This window comes from Lynx rufus, unplaced genomic scaffold (genome assembly GCF_022079265.1).
Source record: "Lynx rufus isolate CCGP_SWC_20201006 ecotype Redwood Valley unplaced genomic scaffold, mLynRuf1.p SCAF_5, whole genome shotgun sequence".
In the NCBI taxonomy this organism is placed as follows: domain Eukaryota; kingdom Metazoa; phylum Chordata; class Mammalia; order Carnivora; family Felidae; genus Lynx; species Lynx rufus.
Window position 1 is genome coordinate 110389362 of NW_025814867.1, and position 22444 is coordinate 110411805.

Sequence of the window (22444 nt, forward strand, 5' to 3'; positions counted from 1 at the left end):
CTCAGGTCATGATCTCATGGTTTGAGTTTGAGCCCCACATCGGGCTCTGTGCTGACAGCATGAAACCTACTTTGGATCTTCTGTCTCCTCCCCCTTTGTCCCTCCCCTGCTCTCTTGAGCTCTCTCGAGCTCTCTCAAAAATAAGCATTAAAAAAAATTCTTAGTGGGAACTAGAGCACTAATATGAATGTTGGACCCTTGCAATATTTGCTGTCTCTTTACACTTTACCATATATGGTAACATATTTTGTGAGCATTTTAATATTTATGTGAATCATGAAACTGTATGTGTCATCTTGTAATTTGCTATTTTTGTTCAGTATTCGTAAAATCTGTTCATATTGATATATATATAGCTCTAGCTCATTGACTTCTTATGACTGTATACAGTACTAATGCGCTCCCCTGTCCTGATTGGCCCACTTGGTGAGGTTGTTTACAGCAGGGTCAGAGGAGTCTTTGTATTCTGGTTCTGTCACTGGTCAAAGTCACTAGGTGGGCAGCAATGGGCAAGTTAAATGATGTTTCTGAATCTCTATTTTCACATCTATAGAATGAGTTAATAACTTCTACCACTTCAGATGATTTTATGACAAGATAATATATATAAAACCTAGCATGTGATAAAAGTGCAAAAAAAATAGCGGTGACAATTAGCATTACTTCATATGTATGTCTGAATATTATGAACCCCTAAGCAAATAGGTAACCTTGATCTTAAATTTGCATGGTTTGATTCTTTTCATTGAACTCTCAGCTTGGCTTTGGTTTTGATTCTATTTTTATGATAAGAATGTTTCACTCTTAAAATGCAGTCCTGGATGTATCTTAGAATTTCATGATCCCCTTGTACAAAATTGAATGATACCACCTCTAATACATGTTCCATGGCATAAACCCATACAGTTGCAAGTTAAACCCATTTAGCTATAAAACTTCAGTATTAAGCACTTGAAAAATTGTACCTATGCTCTGTTCTATGCATAATTGGAAAGAAACGAACATCCGGCGCTTTCCAACTTTCATTTTGCAAAGTAGCAAATAATAGAACTGAATTCTGTTAGACCGTAACTGTGCTTCACATTCTCCAACTTGGCATTAGAAATGTAAAACCTTAAGTACACACTGAGCTATTTTGTCATGTTCTCTGCAATTTCTAAAAAATAAAAACAGAAGCCAGTATTAAGCATAGTCTTTGAAGTAGATGGGAGTCTGTGATGTATTAAGAAACTTGAAATAGCATTCTGATTCTCCCTGTGGATTAAAAGCATCATGTTTTGGTTATTCAACAGATATTATACAATTCGCTATAGAGAAAAGGATAAGGAGAAGAAATGGGTTTTTCAACTCTGTCCAGCCACTGAAACAATTGTGGAAAATCTAAAACCCAACACAGTTTATGAATTTGGAGTGAAAGACAATGTAGAAGGTGGAATTTGGAGTAAGATTTTCAATCACAAGACTATTGTTGGAAGTAAGTACCAGGAACTGTTTGAGGAAGATTTTTGTAACTTTTATCTTCTTTTCCTAAGTACCAAAATTTTAATTATTTTATTCTTAAATATGAGGGGAGTTAATTGCCATCCTCTAGTGCTTAAAAAAATACAAAAGTGAAGACAATTTGAGTACTGATACTTCAGAATCTTTTATGTTGATAAGTGTTTTTTTAAACAGAAAATGTGATGAACTGATGTTTGATGCCTTTATTGATAACACTTCTTTGGCCATTTTAGTATTTTCAATCAATCTCAGATCTATGAGCACCAACTGAGTGAAAACAGCAGTAATGTGTATTGGTGTTCAGAATGGAAAGCTGGGCCAGTAGAAGTGAACATAGAAATACTCGAAGGGGCCCAAACTTTGTCATCTCTTCATTCAAACTTCATTGGAATCAGCACTTGAAATGACAGTAAATAACTAATAGGAATAAAGAGTCTGAGTTAGAAAAGGAGTACAGTTGTCTTCATCATGAGTAGGAAGAGTTAATTTAGGAACACAAAGAATGAAAATAATGTTATTTTCTGCTTGTTTTTGTCAGGTAAAAGCAAAGTCAATGGGAAAATCCAAAGTACCTATGACCAAGCCCACACAGTGGTAGGTACCAGGTTATTCTCAGGAATGTTTTTTAGAAATTGTATCTGCATTGTGTTGTTGTTGGTGGTGGTGGTGGTGGTTGCAAGAAAATAGGCCTATTAGGATTAGATGACTGGCCATGGGGCTTTGTGTAAAGTACTTAATGCTTTAGGAATTTCTTTTTCAGCAAATGGAGGTAGAAATATGAGAGCAAATTATCTAATATGTTTATAGCTCTAAAATACTGATACTTGATGTAGTTATTCTACTATATCCAGATTCCAGGTATTTTGAGGTTATGCTTATTATCTGCAGTGGATTGTCTTTTAGAATAACCTGTTTCCAGAGTAAATCTGTATATGTTCTATTTACATTGGTATTACTCACTTCTCTGTCCTCTTCCCACTATTTTCTCACTTCCTGCTTAAAGAGCTAACCCTTTTCAAAATGATGAAGCAACTGGCTTGGTTTTTATTTGTGCCTAGCCTCTATTGAGTGTAGTAAATATCTGCATATCTTACCTGCCAGGCATCCCCCTCATCTAGACCCCCTCTTCTCTCTTACTGCAGAAACTCAGTCTCTTGTCCTTTTTCCCTCCACTTTTCAAAATCTGTTCTCAGGAAGCACCACACCAGTTATGTACTACCTGTTATAAATGTAAGCCATTGTTGTAACTGTCACAGAGATGTTTGCATTTTCTTTTATCGTTTTTATCTGTTTATTTTTTTTAATTTGTTTATTTAAATTCAAATCAGCATACAGTGTAGTATTGGTTTCAGGAGTAGAACTGGGTGACTCAGCACTTACATGTGACACCCAGTGCTCATCCCAACAAGTGCCTTCCTTAATGCCCATCACCCATTTAGCCCATCCCGCCACCCACCTCCCCTCCAGCAACCCTCCGTTTGTCCTCTGTCTTTAAGAGTCTCTTATAGTTCGCCGCCTCCTCAGTTTTTATCCTTTTTTTCCTTCCCTTCCCCTATGTTGATCTGTTGTGTTTCTTAAATTCCACATATGAGTGAAATCATATGATATTTATCTTTCTCTGACTTATTTCGCTTAGCACGATACCCTATAGATCCATCAACACTGTTGTAAATGGCAAGATTCATTCTTGGTGATTACTGAGTAATATTCCATTGTATGTGTATATATGTGTGTATGTGTGTATGTATGTATATACATATATGTATGTACATACATATATACACATATATCCCATCTTCTTTGCCACTCATCAGTCAATGGACATTTGGGCTCTTTCCATAATTAGGCTATTGTTGATAGTGCTGCTATAAACATTGGGGTGCATGTGCCCCTTCAAATCAGAATTTTTGTGTCCTTTGGATATATACCTAGTAGTGCAATTGTAGGGTCATAGGGTAGTTCTATTTTCAAGTTTTTGAGGAACCTCCACACCGTTCTCCAGAGTGGCTGTACCAGTTTGCATTCCCACCAACAGTGAAAAAGGGTTTCTTCACCTTTCTCTGCATCCATTAAATCACATGCATGATTATAAGATGATGGCCCGAGCAGGTAGAGGAGGCACTCTGGTGAGAAGGGAGGAATTTGGTGCTGGCTTTGGTCCCTATGTGTTGGGAGTATCCAGCCAGGGAAATACCCTACAGTCAAGTGAACATGCAAAGACTATTCGTGGCTGCAAATTTGCTCTATTTAATGTGTCCATGTTGTGGATGGATATCTTTTATGTCTAATGAAATAGTCAAAAGAATACCCCATTGATCATGTAGGCTAGTAGGAAAAAAAAGGTAGTACATACCTCATTGGGATGAAAAAAAAAATGCAGAATTCTTGTCAGTGACAGAAAAATGGTTTGGGTAAAAAAGATTGAGAATTAATCCTGATAAGGCAAATGTTTCTGTGGTTTGCATTGGCAGAAAAGTGTGCCCCTTGCAAATTTATGATCAAGTAATGATTATTAGATTGCCCAGGAAAGTGTTTTGTTATGTTGCAAATCATCATGTAAGAAAGGAGATGGCAGGTAAATTCCCATGTCACATTCGTTCATTCATTCATTCGTTTTTTTCTTTCCTTTCTTTAGATTTTGATTTGTGTCCTAATAATCTAATATCTAAAAATTGAGACTATATAGATATGGGGAAAGCCATAAAAACAAAATTGTCTACAACACTGCCAGATATAGACCAGTATAAAACCATTTATAATCCACTTAGTCAAAATATGGCATAGCATATTTCATGTCATAAAATGCTCTTCATAGATATAATTTTAATTACTGTGTATTCTATAATATAAATTGGAAACTCAGTTTCCAATTTGTAGGCATTCAAGTTATTTCTAATTGTTGTTAATTATAAGTGATGCTATGGCAAACATTTATGACCATAATCTTAGTTCATTTGTCTACTTGTTTCTTTATAATTGATAGTTAGACAGGAATTAGTAACTTAGATTCTTAACATTTTGAAAACTTCCTATATATGATCAAATTTCTTTCTAGAAAGGTTGGGCCATTTTACCATCTTGCTATCAATATATCAGAGTTATCTTGCTAATATGCCTTGATTATCAACATGTATTTCCATCACTAAATTTTCACATAATGTAATAGTTTAAAATGTTTTATAAATTTTTTCCCTGATTTCTAATAGCACTGCTTTCTTCACTTGTTTATCAGCCTTTTGTATTTTCCATTTAATGACTTTTAGTTTTAGTCTTTAATTCAATGGGGGGTCTCATGGTTTTTATTGAATAGATTTTAAAGATTTTATAGATTAAAGAACGTTGACTCTTGGTTATATCATCTAGGAACATTATTCTCACATTTGTTGTCAATTTTGTTTATGGAAATTTTTGAAATAGCCTACTTTTAAAATTTGTTTAATCAAATTATTTGTCTTTTCCATTGTCATATTTACGGTTACATTATATTTTATATAGCCCTTCTTTATCCAGAGAGCAAATATTTCCCTCTGTTGTTTTTAGTTTTATAAGTGGTTTGATTTTTGTGGTAATTAAATTCTAAACTATGTGGGTTGTATTTCACTATATTGCAGGTGGTAAAGTCATATATTGATTAGGTTATATATATTTTTTCCAAACAATCATTTGGCCCAGTACTAAGTATTGAGTTGTACCATTCCTTATTAAGGTCCCTCTCTGGCTTTGTCTCAAATCCAACCACAGGGAATAGAGTTGCTCTTTGATTCGCTTCTGGAACAATCCCCACTCTTGTTGTGAATGGTTACCTAGGAGGCATATCTTATCTCCCACCCTCTTGGCTGTCATGCTTTGTCTTACATGTGACCCAATGATGTCATTTCTTTCATTCCTTTTCTTCAATCATATCCCAATAGTGTTTTGTGCAAAATATTTCATCTAGTGAGAGTTACTCAGCAAAATTGGGAAAGATGATTGATGTTTACTCCCAAGGAATTTAATTTCTTTTTCATATCATAAATAGCCATGATGAGAAGGTCGAGGAAGAAACTTCCTGCATCTGTGACACAAAGCCAGATATTTTATCACTTCAAGCTGTGAGGCGGAGTACTCCCAACTCCAGCCAGCTGTGATGAGTTGTGGTTTGAAACTCTTGGTTATTTCCAAAGGAAAACCCAAATTAATTAAAAAGATATTTTAAGGCTTCTCTGTGAGGCTTTCTCCATTGTCACTTTCTGCACAGCCATCTGTCCTCTTGGGTAGCTCTGGAACACAGGAAAGTTGAAAAGGACCCACTTGGGATAGCCTTAGACCATCTTACATGACCACTTAGAATTGATTCTGAAAATAGATTTGATATTTTAGAGGCATATTTTAATCCAAATAGTCAATATCAATCCAAATGTTCAGATATCTCTGAGACTGCTTTTAGAAGGCAATATTTCAAGAACTATGAAATTAATTCCAAATGTTTCACTTTTAGACTTTTAAGCAAAAGATGCATTGAAAAATGCTTTCATTCACCTATATGTGTTTACACCTAAAACTTGTATGCAGCAAACACTTAACCTCTTCTAAACAGAGATTTGGAAAGGAAAAGACAATTTGAACTATAGGATATCCATTTTTAAAAGATAAATAATATTTACACCAAAAATTTGAATGTTAAAAAGAGCCCCATCTTAAGCATCTGGTGCATTATATTTGTAATTCATGTATCTCCACACATGTTCTGTTGGCAAGCCCCAGCACACTTGTACCAGGTACAGGTGCCAGAGGTTTCTTCTGATGGTTGGTGCCTTTATTCTACTTTCACCCCTGCCTATACCTCCAGAAAAATCAGACAAAAGGTGAATTTTAAAGATTGTGATTTATTCTATACAAGTTGTATTACTTGAGATTCAAGATACTGTGAAAGAAATACACATTTATCATAATTATGCTGTTGGGTCCATGTCGAGAATTTAGAGCACACTTTTTTTTTTAAGTTTATTTTATTGTATTTTTTTGAAAGAGCATGTGTATGTGTAGGCTTGAGAACTAGTTTGGGGGAGAAGCAGAGAGAGAAGCAGAGAAAGGGAAGAGAGAATCCCAAGCAGGCTCTAAGTTAGTGTGGAGTCCCACAGGGGACTTGAACTCATGAACTGTGAGATCATGACCTGAGCCAAAACCAAGAGTTGTTTGCTTAATGGACCAAGCCTCCCAGGGGCTTGTAGAACCCTCTGTTGACAGACGTGAAACCTAATATTTATTAATAGGTTTTATTTTATTATGCAGGATGCAATCAAGAACATGGCTAAAAGGACCTAATTTTAACACATTAGGTCTATATTTAAAAAAAACTAAGTTATCTTACTAGTTCACTAAACAATTTTTGAAGCAATTAACAGATTTTATTTTAAGTGTTTATTTTTGAGAGAGAGGGTATGCACATGTGGGGAGGGGGGCAGGCAGAGAGAAAGGGAGAAGAAGGATCTGAAGCAGTCTCCAAGCTGACAGCAAGAGAACCTGATGGGGGGCTGGAACTCAGGAACCCCGTGATATCATGGCCTGAGCCTAAGTCAGCCGTTTAACTGAGCCACCCAGGTGCCCCTTAATAGAGATTTTAAAATAGAAGTTTAATTATTTAATCAAAATCGCTTTAGAATAAGTGTTCCCCTAGTATATGACATCTTTTACCCTTCTGTTTTTTTCCATCAGAGATCCACCCATCTTTAAAACCATGTCTATTATTGGCAAAAAGAGAAGTTGTGACAATTTTTAGAGTGTAACCATTATCAGATAAGTAAAGTGAACAGGGAGAAATACCATGTGGTCACCACTCACACCTTAAGATTGTATACAATGAATATATCAGGTATCTGTGGCAATTGGTGTCTTAAGCAGAAATTTGAAAAATTTCTATCTAGACCGATGATACTATCAAAGGTGTATATGTGATTCCTCCCTAAATGACCAGAAATATGAAGACTTTTGCAAGTAGGACATTAGATTAAATCAATGTGTTTCCTAACTTTCATTAGAACATCCTAAAAATGAATTAAAACCACAGTGTAACAGGTCCAAGTTCTTTTCATGTGGTTTGGCTTAAACCACTGAAGCTTGACTTTGAGCAACCATTAGCCACTCCCCAAATGGGCAACTTGTCTTTATCTCAGGAGCTAAAACTAGTTAAATCTACAATGAATATTCTGATACCATGAAAACACCAAATAGCCAAACTTGAAAAGAAGAGGCTGGAAAGAACAACATTATCACTACATGTACTAAAGCTAATTTTCAAAATAATACCAGGAGGAAGTTAGTATAATGCAGAGTGAGTAAGAAGTCCCTTATCCTATATGGTTACTGCTGTGGTTATTTCCAGCTATGCATAGGCTTTCCCTAACCAGGACTTAAAATCAGGCTGAATTGGTCATCAGGTCATTGCTGTTGACCACATCAGCATTCTCTCCCCATAGAGTCTCCCCACCTGATACTTGGCCATCAGGTCCCCAGAAAAATGGTAGAAATGAGTTCCCTTAACTAGTCCCCCAGCTCAGAATATATATAGTACAACCTAGGTTCTTTAGGAACAGGGTATCCTGAAAGTCAGGAAAAAGGAAATACCGCATTTCTTATAGGGCAGGAGGGAAATATGCTTACATCCAGGCATACAGTAAACACAGAAAAGAGTTTCTAATGAAGGGAGGACAAGATCTGCAGTGATAGAGGCTTGCGGCAGGAATGGGAGTCCACAAAAGGTCCACAGAAAAGACAGCCAGCAAGGACATGGCCTGAGAGCAAAACTGGGACGGCAATGAAGGAACTGGTACCTTTTTCAAAAACACTGTACACAGAACAGTTTGATTAAAATTGGGTTGTAATTGGTTAAACACTGTTAACTTGGAAATTATCACAATATTTCATTTTTCAATGAATCCTGGTAACAGACTGTTTCCTACACTTTCATAAAAAGATACAGGGAAAGGACTCACAGTGTCAACCTCTTAGTGGGAATTTTAGAGCCTTCAGCATAGACATTTTAGTGTTTATTTTTGAGAGAGAGGGAGGGAGAAAGAGAGAAAGAAAGAGAAAATGTGAGCAGGGGAGGGGCAGAGAGAGAGGGGGACAGAGGATCCAAATTGGGCTCTGTGCTGAGAGCAGACAGCCCAGTGCGGGGCTCAAACTCACAAACTGTGAGATCATGACCTGAGCTAAAGTCAGATGCTTAACTGATGGAGCCACCCAGGTGCCCCTTCAGCATAGACATTTTAGACAGAAGTATTTTCATGATGCCCCTACAAACCCCACTTATAGAGAGGCAGCTACTTGCTCATGAGTCCAGTCTTGGTACATCTTCGGATTGCAGATTAGGCAAGAGAGTAATTATAGGTCTAGAAAGAACTGGGTCCTGCAGCTAAATTATTTCCTTGTTTTTTGGCAGCACATATTGTACATATAGTCATGTCATCATAACGGAACATTGGTAGATACTCAAGAGCTCAAAGAGAAACTTTGTTCCATTCACGTGAAGAGTGGAATATTTTCCATTTGTTCTTGTCAAAAGTTGTTTAAAACAAATCATCACAGCAAAGGAACTAAAAACTGAAATAATGAAATTTGAAAGCAGTCAACACAGCAACATGTAGGTGTTTTTGCTGCATTGTGATGTGTCTGAAAAACTTCACATTCTGCAAAATGTGCTGTAAGTGGCAGGATTCATAGGACAAATAAAAAAATAGGGCTTTCAAAAAGCCTTTGGAACTGTAGCAACAGCTCTAACAAAAATGATCCTTAGTACCTGGAAGGATAATGTGGCCCCTCCAGCAAGTGCTTCTCATGTGGCTGGAGGTTGGCACAACTGGTATTTAAAGTTCTCAAGTGAGGGGTGCCCCAGTCGGTTAAGCATTCAACTCTTGGTTTCAGCTTGAATTATGATCTCACAGTTCACGGGTTCAAGCCCCACATCGAGCTCTGTGCTGACAGCATGGAGCCTGCTTGAGATTCTCTCTCTCCTTTCTCTCTCAGCCTCTCCCCACTTGTGCTGTTTACCTCTCTCTCAAATAAATAAACTTTAAAAAATTAAAAAAGTAAAGTTCTCAAATGATAAAGGCCATGTGCTCGTGTCCCTTTCACTAGAGCAGGACAGGTGGACAGGCAAGGCAGAGCCTGTATCTCTCAGGGAAAGGATCCTGTGTGCGAGTGCTTCTAATTAATTTTCTTATGATAAAGCTGAAAGAGATCCTGCTGCCAGTGTGATACCAAAGCTCAGAATTTTTTTTCTTCTCCTGCTGAAGGTGATACTTTTTCTAGATTTCTACTATTCCCTTCCCCTTGTCTGGGGAAAAATGTGTATAAATTATCCTTAAATCATTCCTCTATTTACCAATAGCACATGAGTTCTGTAGTACAGACCCGGATGTAGTAATTGAACAGACTGTTGATCAAAATAACTTTTCTTAATTAAAATGTAATTCATGCTTGTAAAGAACTGAGAAAGAGAAGTATAAAAGATGAAATGAATCCATTTATAAGAAATAGCCACTGTTTTAAAAAAAAAACTATGATCTTTCTTTCTGATCTGTCTGTACATACTCGTTATAAAATGAGGTTATAATGTGGTTATAATTGTAATGTTTATATTTATTTATATTATGCATATTTTCTATTTTGTTAAGCAGATGTCAAAAATTTGAATCATAGTTTATTTAATAAGACTTCTGCTTTTGGATGATGTAGTTGTTTCACATAGTGGTAATAATTTATGTGTAAAGGTATTGATCTTTAATTCCTTAGATCAACATTAGATTAGGCTAGATTGTGATGAAGGAAATTACTGTGTGTGTTAGTCCACTAGGGCTGCTATAACAAAATACCATAGACTGAGTGGCTTAAAAAACAAGCATTTAATTGTCATAGTTCTGGAGCCTGGGAAGTTCAAGTTCAAGGTGCTGGCAGATTTGGTGTCTCCTGAGAGCTTGCTTCCTGGATCACAGACAGCCAGTTTATCACTATGTCCTCACCGGGTAGAAGGGTGGAGGGACCTCTCTGGAGTCTCTTTTATAAGAGCACTAATCCCACTCACGAGGGCTGGATCCCTCATGACTTAATCATTTCTCAAAGGTCTCTCTAACTACCATCACGCTTGGGAGTTAAGTTTTAACATATCAGTTTTGGGGGAACATAAGCATTCAGTCTATAGCACTGGGTCCATAGGTATAAATACTACTTTTTAGAAATCTGGCAATAGTAAACTTCTACTTTTTGTGGTTTTTAAACATAAGGACCTTAATACAAGAAGAAAAATAGCAAACAGTAAGTTTGGTATTGTGGCCCCCCTTTTTTTTTTAATTAACTAACTTATTTTTAATGTACATCCAAGTTATTTACCATGTAGTGCAACAATGATTTCAGGAGTAGATTCCTTAATGCCCCTTACCCATTTAGCCCATTCCCCTTCCCACAACCCCTCTGGCAACCCTCTGTTCTCTTTATTTAAGAGTCTCTTATGTTTTGTCCCCCTCCCTGTTTTTATATTATTTTTGTTTCTCTTCCCTTATGTTCATCTACTTTGTATCTTATATTTCTCATATTAGTGAAGTTATATGAGATTTGTCTTTCTCTGACTAATTTCACTTAGCATAATACCCTCCAGTTACATCTTCACAGTTGCAAATGGCAAGATTTCATTCTTTCTGATTGTGTGGCCCCTCATTATTATGGGCATATCATTCACTGAAATGTTAGCACATCAATGAGTTTCTGTTGTTCACAAGTGTAAACACCTATGTGGTAAGTATCTCATTCAGCACATTCTGGATTCTTAGCAGATCTGGTACATGGAGTCTCTATGTTATGTATACAGGTTAAATCAAGCATTAAAAAAATCAACATCATGCTCACTCATGATTACTCCTTTAACTTAGTCTAATTCTTCCCTATATATTTGCTTTCCTTATTTTGTTTCTATGTCTATCCATTAGCTGTCTTATCCTTGGCTCACAATTATGTCCAGTGATTACTCCACTTTAAGGGTAACACTAAACCTGTCTCTAGTTCAAGGTACTCCATGGCATCAGGACTTGCTGTAGGATATCTGAGGCAATTTGGGAGAGGGGAGAATGCATTGGGACCTGCCTTTCTAGTTTGAGGTCCTTGTGCATAAATGTGTGCAGGATGGTGAAGAGTACAAGATTTGGAAGTAGAAATTTCTGGATCTGAATGCCATCTCTGCTTTCTTGGGCAAGGAGATGTGTGGTGGTTGGATTGCCCATAGTAGCAGCAGTTGGGTACACTCAAACAATGGATTCTGAGCAGTTTTAAAAGATAATATGTAGCTTAGCATCTGTTTGAGGGGAAATGTAAGGGCAGAATCTGGCTGGGTCACATCTCAAATGAAGTGATAGATGAACTAGTAGTCAACCCACATGGTTCAGTTCCTTTCCATTGCAGTTTAAGGTAAAGTAACATAATGGGAGCTCTGAGGAAATTGCTTCTCTCAAGTCTTTGGACATTTATGGGGAAAACCAAGTAAGCCTAATAAAATAAAGGTAGATAGGGGTTCCTGGGTGGCCCAGTCAGGCATCCTCCTCTTGATTTCGGCTCAGGTCATAGTCTCACAGTTGGTGAGTTCAAGCCCCACTTGGGGCCCTGTGCTGACAGTGCAGAGCCTGCTTGGGATTCTGTCTCTGTTCTCTCTCTGCCCCTCCTCTGTTTGTGTGTGAGAGTTCTCTCTCTGTCTCTCTCTCCCTTTCTCTCTCAAAATAAATAAAAAATTAAAAAAAAAAAAATAGAGGTAGACATATGTACTAAGATTTCTAGCAACCGTAGACAAGACAGGCTACTTCCAGGTCTTTGCTTTATTTATTTATTTTTTAATTTAACACTAATTAAAAAGCCAAATCTCTTCTCTTTTCAGCCAGCATATGTCCCAAGGAAGCTAATCCCAATAACAGTCATCAAACAAGGTAATTTGTATGAGTCTGCTCTGGATATGTGTTTAGAACTATTTCTGTAAATTTTAATTCCAATATAGTTAACAGTTTAGAACTAGTTTTAATATACTTTTTGCACTGAGATAACTAAACATAGCACATTAAAATCTTTTTTCTGACTATTTTAAAGCAAAAGTGTGAAAAAATCAGTATGGTCTAGCAAATTAGAACTTAATAATTTTGGCTCTCATACCAATAGGTCAAGTCTTGGCAAGTCTCACTGGTTGGACAACTAGGGACAAAGCAACCATAACAAGTATTAACTTAAAAAAAATTAAGTATTAACTTAAAAAAAAACAGTTGAATATGTGTGGCTTTGTTCAGGGTTAAATTAGCATACATGAAGAAAATCATTAATAGGATATTTGGATTAGTGAAACAAAAACTATGATTTAGTGCTCCCTTTAGGAAAGTAAAGGCATCCAGTTTTTGAGAATTGTAATGTCTTATTCCATTTCACTATCCAATTGTTTTTGTTTTGACTTTCAGTTTTTCAAATTATTAAAATGACTCCAATATTTCCAGAAAGTTTCTTGGTAGAAGAGATCAGACATTTACAATAATTAATCATTTTAAGAAAACACATGTCTTAAGTGTAATCTCAAACAGTGTCAGTATTGCAATAATCTAGATTCTTTGAGAACATACATTTTCACTTTTTAAAATTTACTGTATTAATTGCCTGTTTTGTGCTATTTTTTTTAACTTGGGTAGGTTGCAGGGGAGTAGGGATAAGGAAATTTCATCTCATTAGAATGGAACACTTGATGATAGAGTAACAGCCTTTCATTACCTAAAGGTGTAGGTGTTAAGGTGAGATGTGCCTTCCAGTCCTTTCGTTGGCTGTGTACCAGTACAAAGAGTTACTTTTTACTAATTTAAAAGTTCTATCCAGGCTTACCCCATGCAGATTGCTTCACATCACAGTACTGCTGTTTACTGCTTACTATTTTTTTCCCATCACACTGTTAACTTTTTTCATTTCAACAGTGATTCAGAATGTTACTCACAGGGCTTCAACTAAATCCCCTGATAAGACTCCCTTTGGAGGAACAATATTAGGTGAGTATATCTTGGTATCTATACCTGCATTAGGTCAGGCTATTTTTGATAATAGGACCATTATGGAATTTTACACTGTTAGACCTGTTAGCACGTCTATTAAATTGAAATTGGTTCATTTTCTTTGAATATTTAGCATCCTTCTTTGTATCCATTCTAGGCTAGGAGCCAAGAACTGCTACCTCTATTACAGTATGTTAGAGAAGCATTTCTAGCCCATGCCTGGTGGGAATGGTGGCACCCATCCTACCTGCCTCATAGTGTTGTTGCAGTTGGGAGGGAGTCCTTGTTGCATTGAGCTGCTTTTTAAAAAGCATTATTAATAATAGGGAGCCTGGGTGGCTCAGTCAATTAAGCGTCTCACTCTTGATTTCAGCTCGGGTCATATCTCAGTTTGTGAAATGGAGTCCCACATCTGACACTGCTCTGACAGTGCAGCACCTACTTGGGATTCTCTCTCTTCCTCTCTCTCAAAATAAATAAATTAAACTTAAAAAATTATTATTAATAATGGTGTTCTTTTTCACTACACATCTTAAACAACCATTTTATGATTTTTGAGTCTGGATTAAAAGCCAGGATTTTGTAGTTTAGTTCTGAATATTTAAAAAAAAAACTATTTAAAAGGTACTGTCATATTTTTTTCTGACATTTTAGGTTTGGTTTAAAAGTGATTAAGCCATATAATTGCTAAATTTTGTAGTTTTTGTTAAATGATGAGCTTTACTTTATGTCATGATGCATTTTCTTCCTCTTACTTTATTCTATTTCCTTGCAGTCCACCTTATTATTCCAGGTCTCAATGAAACCACCGTAAAGCTTCCTACATCCATAATGCTTGAGATTTCAGATGCAATCAAGACACAGTTAGGTAAGCAGCAGTGTTGTATATGTGAACTTTGCAGTGACTGACTACTAGTACTGATAATCCTAGGATATCCAAGGAATACAGCAAATGAGCTATGTGGGCATCTTAAAGTAAAAAGTAAGGAAAAGGCATGTGCACCATTGATGGGAATGTTAAATAGTGCAGCTGCTGTGGAACATAGTATGACCATTTCTCAAAAAGTTAAGCATAGAATTACCACATGATCCAGCAATTCCACTTCTGGGTATATAACCAAAAGAATTAGAAAAAAGGTTATCAAAGAGGTATTTGGACATCTACGTTCATACCAGCATGATTCACAATAGCTAAAACATGGAAGCAACCCATGTGTCCATCAACAAATGAATGGATATGCACGGTGATGTTTATAGCACCATTATCTACAATAGCCAAGTTATGGAAACAGTCCAAGTGTCCATCGACTGATGAATGGATAAAGAAGGTGTAATGATACAGAGTTTCACTGTTTAAGATGGGAAAAGTTCTGGAGATGGATGGTGGTGATGGTTGCACACATTATGAATGTATTTGATATTACTGAAGTATACACTTAAAATGGTTGATATACTGCATCTTATGTATATTTTACCACGAGAAAAAAATTTGGAAAAAATATAGTAAGGGACAGAGAGATTAGAGTGTTGCAAGTATTTATGCAAATCACTTTTGTAGGTAAATAGTTATTATAAATTATATGAAATGTATTTATATTTAAAGTGAACATTTATCAAATTATCCAAAATACATTTATTTAGGTAAAATTTTCAAATAGAGTGATTGTTAAAAAATTATTGTACTATACTGTCAAGGGGCCATGAGATGTTTTCAGTGAGAACTGCTGTAGAGGTCAGGTATGTTATAATTATTATTTACTTGAGATTGATACTGCCTCCTACTTCTATAAATAACTTGATATAATTTCAGTGTTTTAAAAACATAAAAAATAACACTTTGGAGGGGGAAAAACAGCAAAACCCTTTAAAAGGAGCCCAGGAAATAATTGTGTTCAGTGGAGTAAATTAGTTGCTGCATTTTAGAATCAAATTAGTCAGGATTGTCTCTATAGCACAGTATCTCAAATGTGATGGAGCATCAGAAGTCCCGAAGGGCTTGTGAACACAGACTGCTGGACCCACCGTCAGAGTTACTGTTTCAGTAGCTAGGGGGTAGGACCTGAGAGTCTGCCTTTCTAACTAGCACCCAGGAGATACTCAAGCCACTTGTCCAGGAACCACACTTTGAGAACCATCCCTCTACGGTCTCCAGAGAATGACTTGGGCTATTGGTAAATATGGAAGGAGAGGGCATGATGTAGTAGAAATTGAAAAAAACTAAAAAAGGTGAATATTTTCTCTGAATTATGCACTAGCAAAGAACTTTAGCACTTACTATATAGGTAAGTTACACAGGTCCTGCCCACGACAGGACCTCAGACTTAATTTCTCCTGACCTTTGCTTGTTTGATGCTAGGCAATCAGATTGGAACAGTTTTAAAAAGTGAACTCTTAAATTCTCCTGTTAATTTGAGAATTGACTGAAAGAAGGAAAAACAAAGCCTTAAGTAAGTAGTTGAGCACTTAACTGTTAGACTGAACAGTCCCCCAAATTTTAGAAAAGCTTTCAGAATTTACATATCACCATTTTATTAAGATGTGAAAATATTTTCCAATCTTTGAGATTTTGTGCATCCTTATATTTTTATTATGACATATTCATACCTTTTGGTCCTAGAGTGAGTTACCTCCAAGAATGTAGACAAGTGACTTTAGACAAAATTTCCTTAATTTGTTCCTCAGATTCGATCACTTCTCTTTTAGCTGTCAAACTCTGTGACTAAACTCTGCATCATCTAAATGCCATGTTAAGAGCCAGGAACCTTCCAAATTGAATTTCCGCAGTGAACCTATATTTGGAATCCAGTGTTCAGTACTCTTAAACTTACCTGTTCTCGGCCCAGAGCCTATATGCCTTGTCCTGGTCCTGTTTGGGAGTCTTGTTGGGGAGGAGTTAAAAAAGGAACTGGCCAATCTCTTACTGATGTGGTTCCTAATCCATCCAGCAAAACCACAAAAAACAGAATTTGTGAAGGAGGCTGAAAATGAGAAGTTTTTTCCCCAGAACACTGCTGTCCATTTTGAAGTGGATGATGTTTTTTGTTCCTTAGTCTCGTGTGATCTTTCCTAAATTTTTTGGTTTTTGTGAAGTTCTACATGCTGCCTTAATACCAATTCAGTCTTTCTGTTTTCTTTAGAGAATTACACAGTGGATATGTTTTGTTTTGTTTCTGCTTTTATTTTTCTGATATGATCCACTAAATCTTCAGGATTAAGTGTGATTTAAATAAAGAAAAATTGTATGCAAATAGTAAATATAATTTTTGACTTTTCTGGCAAAACACCAGCTTAAATTTAATACATGACAAATTTCTTGTGCATTGAAAAGTTTGGCAGCTAGTATATTTAAAAATTTCCAGTAAATCCATCAAATGTACCATCTTAAAAGACTACATTTAAAAATTACATTTTAAGGTTACCGTATTTAATGAGAAGAGATATTGCTTAAATAGTGCTTTATACTACCAAGGGAGAAATAAAGTTTCCTGAAGTTACTTAACACTGCAGTTCAGAAATGTACTATTTTCTTGAGGGGGTAAATCCTAAAAATAATATCCTCATTCCAACAGGGCCCATCATGGGACATCAAGAAATTAATAGCTTTTGTTCTAAGAACACATGGTGTGAGTAATGAACGAAATAAACAAGAAAGCTAGTATTACACACACCCCTCCCAGGGGCATATAAAGGGTTTGCCAAAGCCAAGACTTAGCCTGCCAAAAATGAAAGGAAACAACTGTGTTGAAAAAAGGTAGAGAAGAATCAGAGAGGAAAGGGAATTTCCTGGGTTTCAGGCCATGTTCTGGTGGCATTTTACTGTGTTCTTGCCAAGACTATGGTTGTACATAATGTAGGTGAATGCCCATGGCTTGATAAGAGACCTAAAGGCTCTTTCATTCAAAAATCTCTATCTACCAATTTCTCTGATGTCTGAAATGGCATTTTTAGAAACATTCTATGCCTTTATAAGGTATTAGTGATGTGCGAAGAATACAAATGTCTCTTGGGAGGGTAGTTTGCCTTTTTTTTTTTTCCCCCACTAACAGCCTAATTTTAGGTTAAACAGCTGAGGGCATGTTTTTAATACAGGGAGCTAAAGTAAGGTAATCCAGAGCATTGTTTGAAATAAGATCTATAGGTTAAAATAAATAGATAAATAGTCCTAGCCAGCCAAGGAAACCACCATAGGCTATTACCCAGGAAGGAGAGGATTCGCAAAGGTGTCTTGAAGGAGAAGAGGACACTGAAAAGAAAAAAAAAAAAAAAAAAGAAGCATTAAAAAAACCCTTTATCTCACATAAAAAAACAAAAAACAAAAAAACAAAACAAAACAAAAAAACCTTACATGGTAAACCTTGAAAGTAACAGGTTTCATAAAAAACAGAGTTCATAAAAATCTGGAATCTGAATGTTTTTTCCTGTGCTAACAATCACAGTGGCTCTAAACAAAAGCTGTCACAGCAACAGAAGAAAATGTTAAGTTCAGAAATTTTAAAAAAGGAGTTTATTATAAATTTCTACTGGATCTGCTTTTTAAATTATTTCATAGAGTCCCTCTCTTTATGCCCTGCTAAATTAACTTGAGCAATGGTATTTAACATTTCTTTTGTACAGAAATGCTGTGCAACTTTATGTGTACATGAATCCAAAACACACACTTGATTGTTAGATGTGGCAAATATGGAAGCACTTGTGACCTCTATTTCTAGCACTTTAAATCATTCCTGAAAACAATCAGCTGTCTGTAAAAATTTGTTGTAGACCTCCATAATACAGATTGAAACTGATTTGTTTCTATTATTGTGAAAGGGATGACTTTACAATTGTCTTGAAGTCCTTCAGAATAAATAATTTGTAGCCCATGTTAACTGTTAAGAAAATGGTCTTTACAACAGTGATGTGAACCACAGAAGTAAGTTTTTAAAACTTTGATACTCAAAGAACTTTGAGAGAATCACTTAGATCAGTAGTTCTCAGCAGAGGGCACCTTTGTCCCCAAGGAGATAAATGGCAATATCTGGAGACATTTTTGTTTTTCACAATTGTGGAAATGCTAATGAAATCCGGTGGGTAAAGACCAGAGATGCTGCCAAACATTCTATACCACACAGTAACCACCCCCTGCCCCACTCCCACCACCGTGAACCAACAAAAAATTATCCAGCCCAAAATGTCACTAAGCCAAATTTGAGAACCCCAAGAAGTTCTGTATAGTCTTAGGACTCTAAAAAAATTGAAAAATTAAAAAAAAAAAAAGAAAAAAATTCCATCTGCTTATAATCATTCCAAGGTTACATGATTAGGGTATCTCAAGGATGAATTAATTAATTCATGCCACTAGACTTTCAAAATACTACAAATAAGTCATTGATTCAGGGTGCTACATAGCTGAATCAAGTTAATCCTAAATGTGTTTTTAAAATAAGAAATATCTTAATCATTGGGAATCCCTGGTATAAGAATGTATTTTCTTTAAAAAAGAATACTTAAATTTTAGAAGAAAGTTTCCATAGTTTTCTGAAGAGGTTAAAAACATGGGGGAAAAATTATTTTATTCTTGATGCTAGCTCCCACAGAGACCAAAAGATCAGTGTTAATATGTGGCTCAAATAAATAGCTGTTATTTTTTGCCACAAATATTATTAAATATCTTAGTTTCCTATGTGTTTTATTTATTTTTCTCAAATTTTGGTGTCATAACCTATTGTTTTATTACTATGTATAATTAAGAAAATTTCTATGTATTCTTTTTTTTTTTAATTAGGAGTACTTGCATATAAAATTCTAGGGAGTATTTGCAATACAACCTATGCTTTCCAGAAACTCCTATTTATGAATCAGTATGACTTGAGAATTATCTCAAGTATTGGATTGTTATTTTTTTCTTCATTCCAATGCCAATTTAAATCTTAAAGAATTACCTAGAGTTAAGGAGATGGAATTCTGAAGAATCCCTGATTGAAATGCCCAATAACTTTGTTGACTGCCTGGGGGGAAGAATTAAGAGCAAAATAGATTTCTTGAAATAATAGGTTACTTGATTATGTTTTCATGAATTATATTTGGACACTGTGTTATGAGGAAGTGAGGTGAATTGTTTGTTCTCTGACTTTTTAGCTAAGAATGAAACGTTGGCATTACCTGCTGAATCTAAAACACCAGAAGTAGAAAAAATCCCAGCACGGCCCGTAACAGGTAATGCGGTCCCTATGTTGTTAATTTTGAAAGAATAAATATTTTTTGAAATGGTAAATGATTGACAAGTTTACACCTTTTTTCAGTGAGGGGCCATTAGGAAATTAATCTTCATCATAAGCACAAACAAAGAGATTGTAGGTCCTTAATTTAACATTTGGAAAACCAACTGATGCAGAAGGAACTATTGAATCTTATGACCCATATGCAATATGGAAGATATATTTTTCACTCGCAATTAAAATTGTCACCTAAACATTCTAAAATATTTTTATACTAAAATGTAATACTGTGGTTTTGGTGCTTTCCTTTTATATGAAGACATGAGTTCATTTTTCATTTCTTCACTTTTGCAAGTGGTCAGTTTAGCAAAATGCCATCATCCCTCCAAAATCTGTAGCTTGACATCTATGAAGGCAGCCTGGAATCACTTAATCTATAGAAGATTATGAAAGATTAACAATCCAAATATAAAGAAAATATATAATAGTTCAGTAAAAATCCTTTCAAGAATAAATGTGGATACATTTTCCCCATAGTTGATCAGCCGTTACTAACAAACATTCAAGCATTTCTTCTCTAATGAACTGCCCAAGTCCAGGCCACTGGGGACATGTTATTCTCTGAACCACAGAGTTTTTGCCAGAGCAATACCACTTTATCCAAGTCCCAGTGAAACAAACATTTGCCCAGAATTTCCCCAAATCCACACTTAGCAAAATATCTCCAATCTAAAGTGAATTTTTTCATCTGTAAAATTACCATAAATTGAAATATCCGTGACATTTACCTTGTACTAAAGTCTTGGATTCATAACTGGTCCAGAAAAGATAAATATTGGTAGGGAAATAAAATAACATGATTTCAAGAAACCTATTCAAGTAGGAATATTTCTGCCAGAGTAAGAAGTATATGCTTCGACCTACATGGGAGATGGACCTTCCATTCCCCACCTTCACAGGTGTGGGTCAAAGGTAGAAGCTATTTAAGATGCTGGAATAATCTATTCAAATAAAATTCCTGGGTAACTTTTCTAATTTCAATATAATTTGTCAATACCAAGAAAAGCATAGGCATGACTCAGTGGATGACTCCAAGTCCTTTTCTGCCCCAAAGATTGTATTAATTTTTCCCAGTTATACTTTATTGTCTTAGCACAGTATCTGATGGGAGAGTCTACGAATTTTAGTTCTCTGCCAAACCGTATTCACAGTTTTCCACTTCAGAAACACTTAGGCAAACACCATACCTCATTATTAAGTATTGTGTTTATTTTGTGTCTTTATCCTGCAGAATTCTGGAGTCTTGTAGCTCACAGTTCATTCCGAATCCCGGTGATCCTGGTTCTTATTTACCTGAGCTCATCTTTGCCTTTGATTTAGCATTTGGAAGAACCTTGTGGTTGAGCTTTTGAATCCTTAACATAATTTCAACCCCGTTCCAAGTTTTGCATGTTGACTGCACTTTGGAAGAGAGAAATATTTAATGTAATAGTTTAAAATAAACCTTTTTGCCTTGGGTCATTCTTTTATTTGCCCATTTATTAATTCATTTAATAGATATTTGTCCTATGCTTGCTTACTCCAGACGTTGTGCTAAGCCCTGGAAATAATGAGAAGGAAAAAAGCAGGCAAATAAAAGAATATGATTAGTAAGTACTTTCATGGTGGTCAGTTCACTGTGCTTTTTGGAACACATCGAAAGTGCACCAAACTTAGCAAGGAAGGGTTGGGAGAAGTGTCAGCTCAGGTGCTTGGGGCAAGCCAGGGAGTCCTTCATGGACTTGAAAAGGATTGGTATATATAAGAGTCCGTTACTAATTCTAACTGGACACCAAAAGTGCCTTATGATCTTTGGTTGCTTCATCATTTTATCTTAATTTACAAGTTGTTTTTTTTACCTTCCAGTGACTCCTGAGTCAGTGCCAAGAACCACGAAACCTACTGTGTCTAGTGCATTAGACTTTTCAGAAAAAACACTGGGTAATTCTAAGAACTTTTTTTTCTTTAATAATTCCCAACACTCATAGAAACAAAAAGAAACTCCAATGCCTTCATTCCCACCTCCTTGATTTCCCCTGCTCTCTTACTAGCAGTAGTGAACCTTCCTATTTCTTGGACTAATTCCATTAGAGAGTTAACAACGTGTTTGATTTTGGTGACTCATATTTTAGGCAGCCCTAGATTCTAGATGCTGACTACACACACTTCTTACCAGTCTTTTGGGATGTATAGGAAAAAAAAAAAAACAGAATGCCAGTCTTTTAACCCACAAATCTTGCAGGGGTAGGGGAAACCTGGAAGTCTTCACTGTGTCTGTGCTTTCTGTTTCAATAGGCTTCCCGAGTCTTATGTGCATGACACTTCAGGAGAATCCCCAGAAGTGTCATGACTTTTAATAAGAACTTCATGTCATGCAAGTTAGCAGGTGCTCGGTCCAAGAGAATCTAACTTGCTTTGTCCTTTTCTGCTGAAGAAAAGGAGCAGCATGTGATTTCTTGTGTACGTGTGATGTTGATCTTCCATGTCACACCACACCCTTTGAACCTATACCTTCACATTTTAACAGCTACGCGAAGCTTTTCCTGGAGGCTCCAGCTTTTCCCATGAAAGGCATCAGCTCCCCGGTGCACCCCGTGTAATGAGCATGCTTCACATGATGATGTGTTAACCACAGTGTCAAATCCTGACTCAGGGAGTTGCTGACTCAATTCT

At 36.0% G+C, this 22444-nt stretch overlaps 1 protein-coding gene across 1 annotated transcript in view; it reads left to right on the forward strand.

Annotated features, from left to right (window-relative positions):
• Positions 1 to 22444, forward strand: part of ABI3BP (ABI family member 3 binding protein) — a 263744-nt gene that overhangs the window by 106858 nt on the left and 134442 nt on the right. Inside the window, exons 5-11 of the mRNA XM_047100450.1 lie at positions 1293 to 1478; positions 2046 to 2094; positions 12395 to 12443; positions 13461 to 13532; positions 14311 to 14403; positions 19653 to 19730; positions 21638 to 21712. Coding sequence (XP_046956406.1) covers positions 1293 to 1478; positions 2046 to 2094; positions 12395 to 12443; positions 13461 to 13532; positions 14311 to 14403; positions 19653 to 19730; positions 21638 to 21712 — 602 coding nt within the window. The remainder of the gene's footprint in view (positions 1 to 1292; positions 1479 to 2045; positions 2095 to 12394; positions 12444 to 13460; positions 13533 to 14310; positions 14404 to 19652; positions 19731 to 21637; positions 21713 to 22444) is intronic.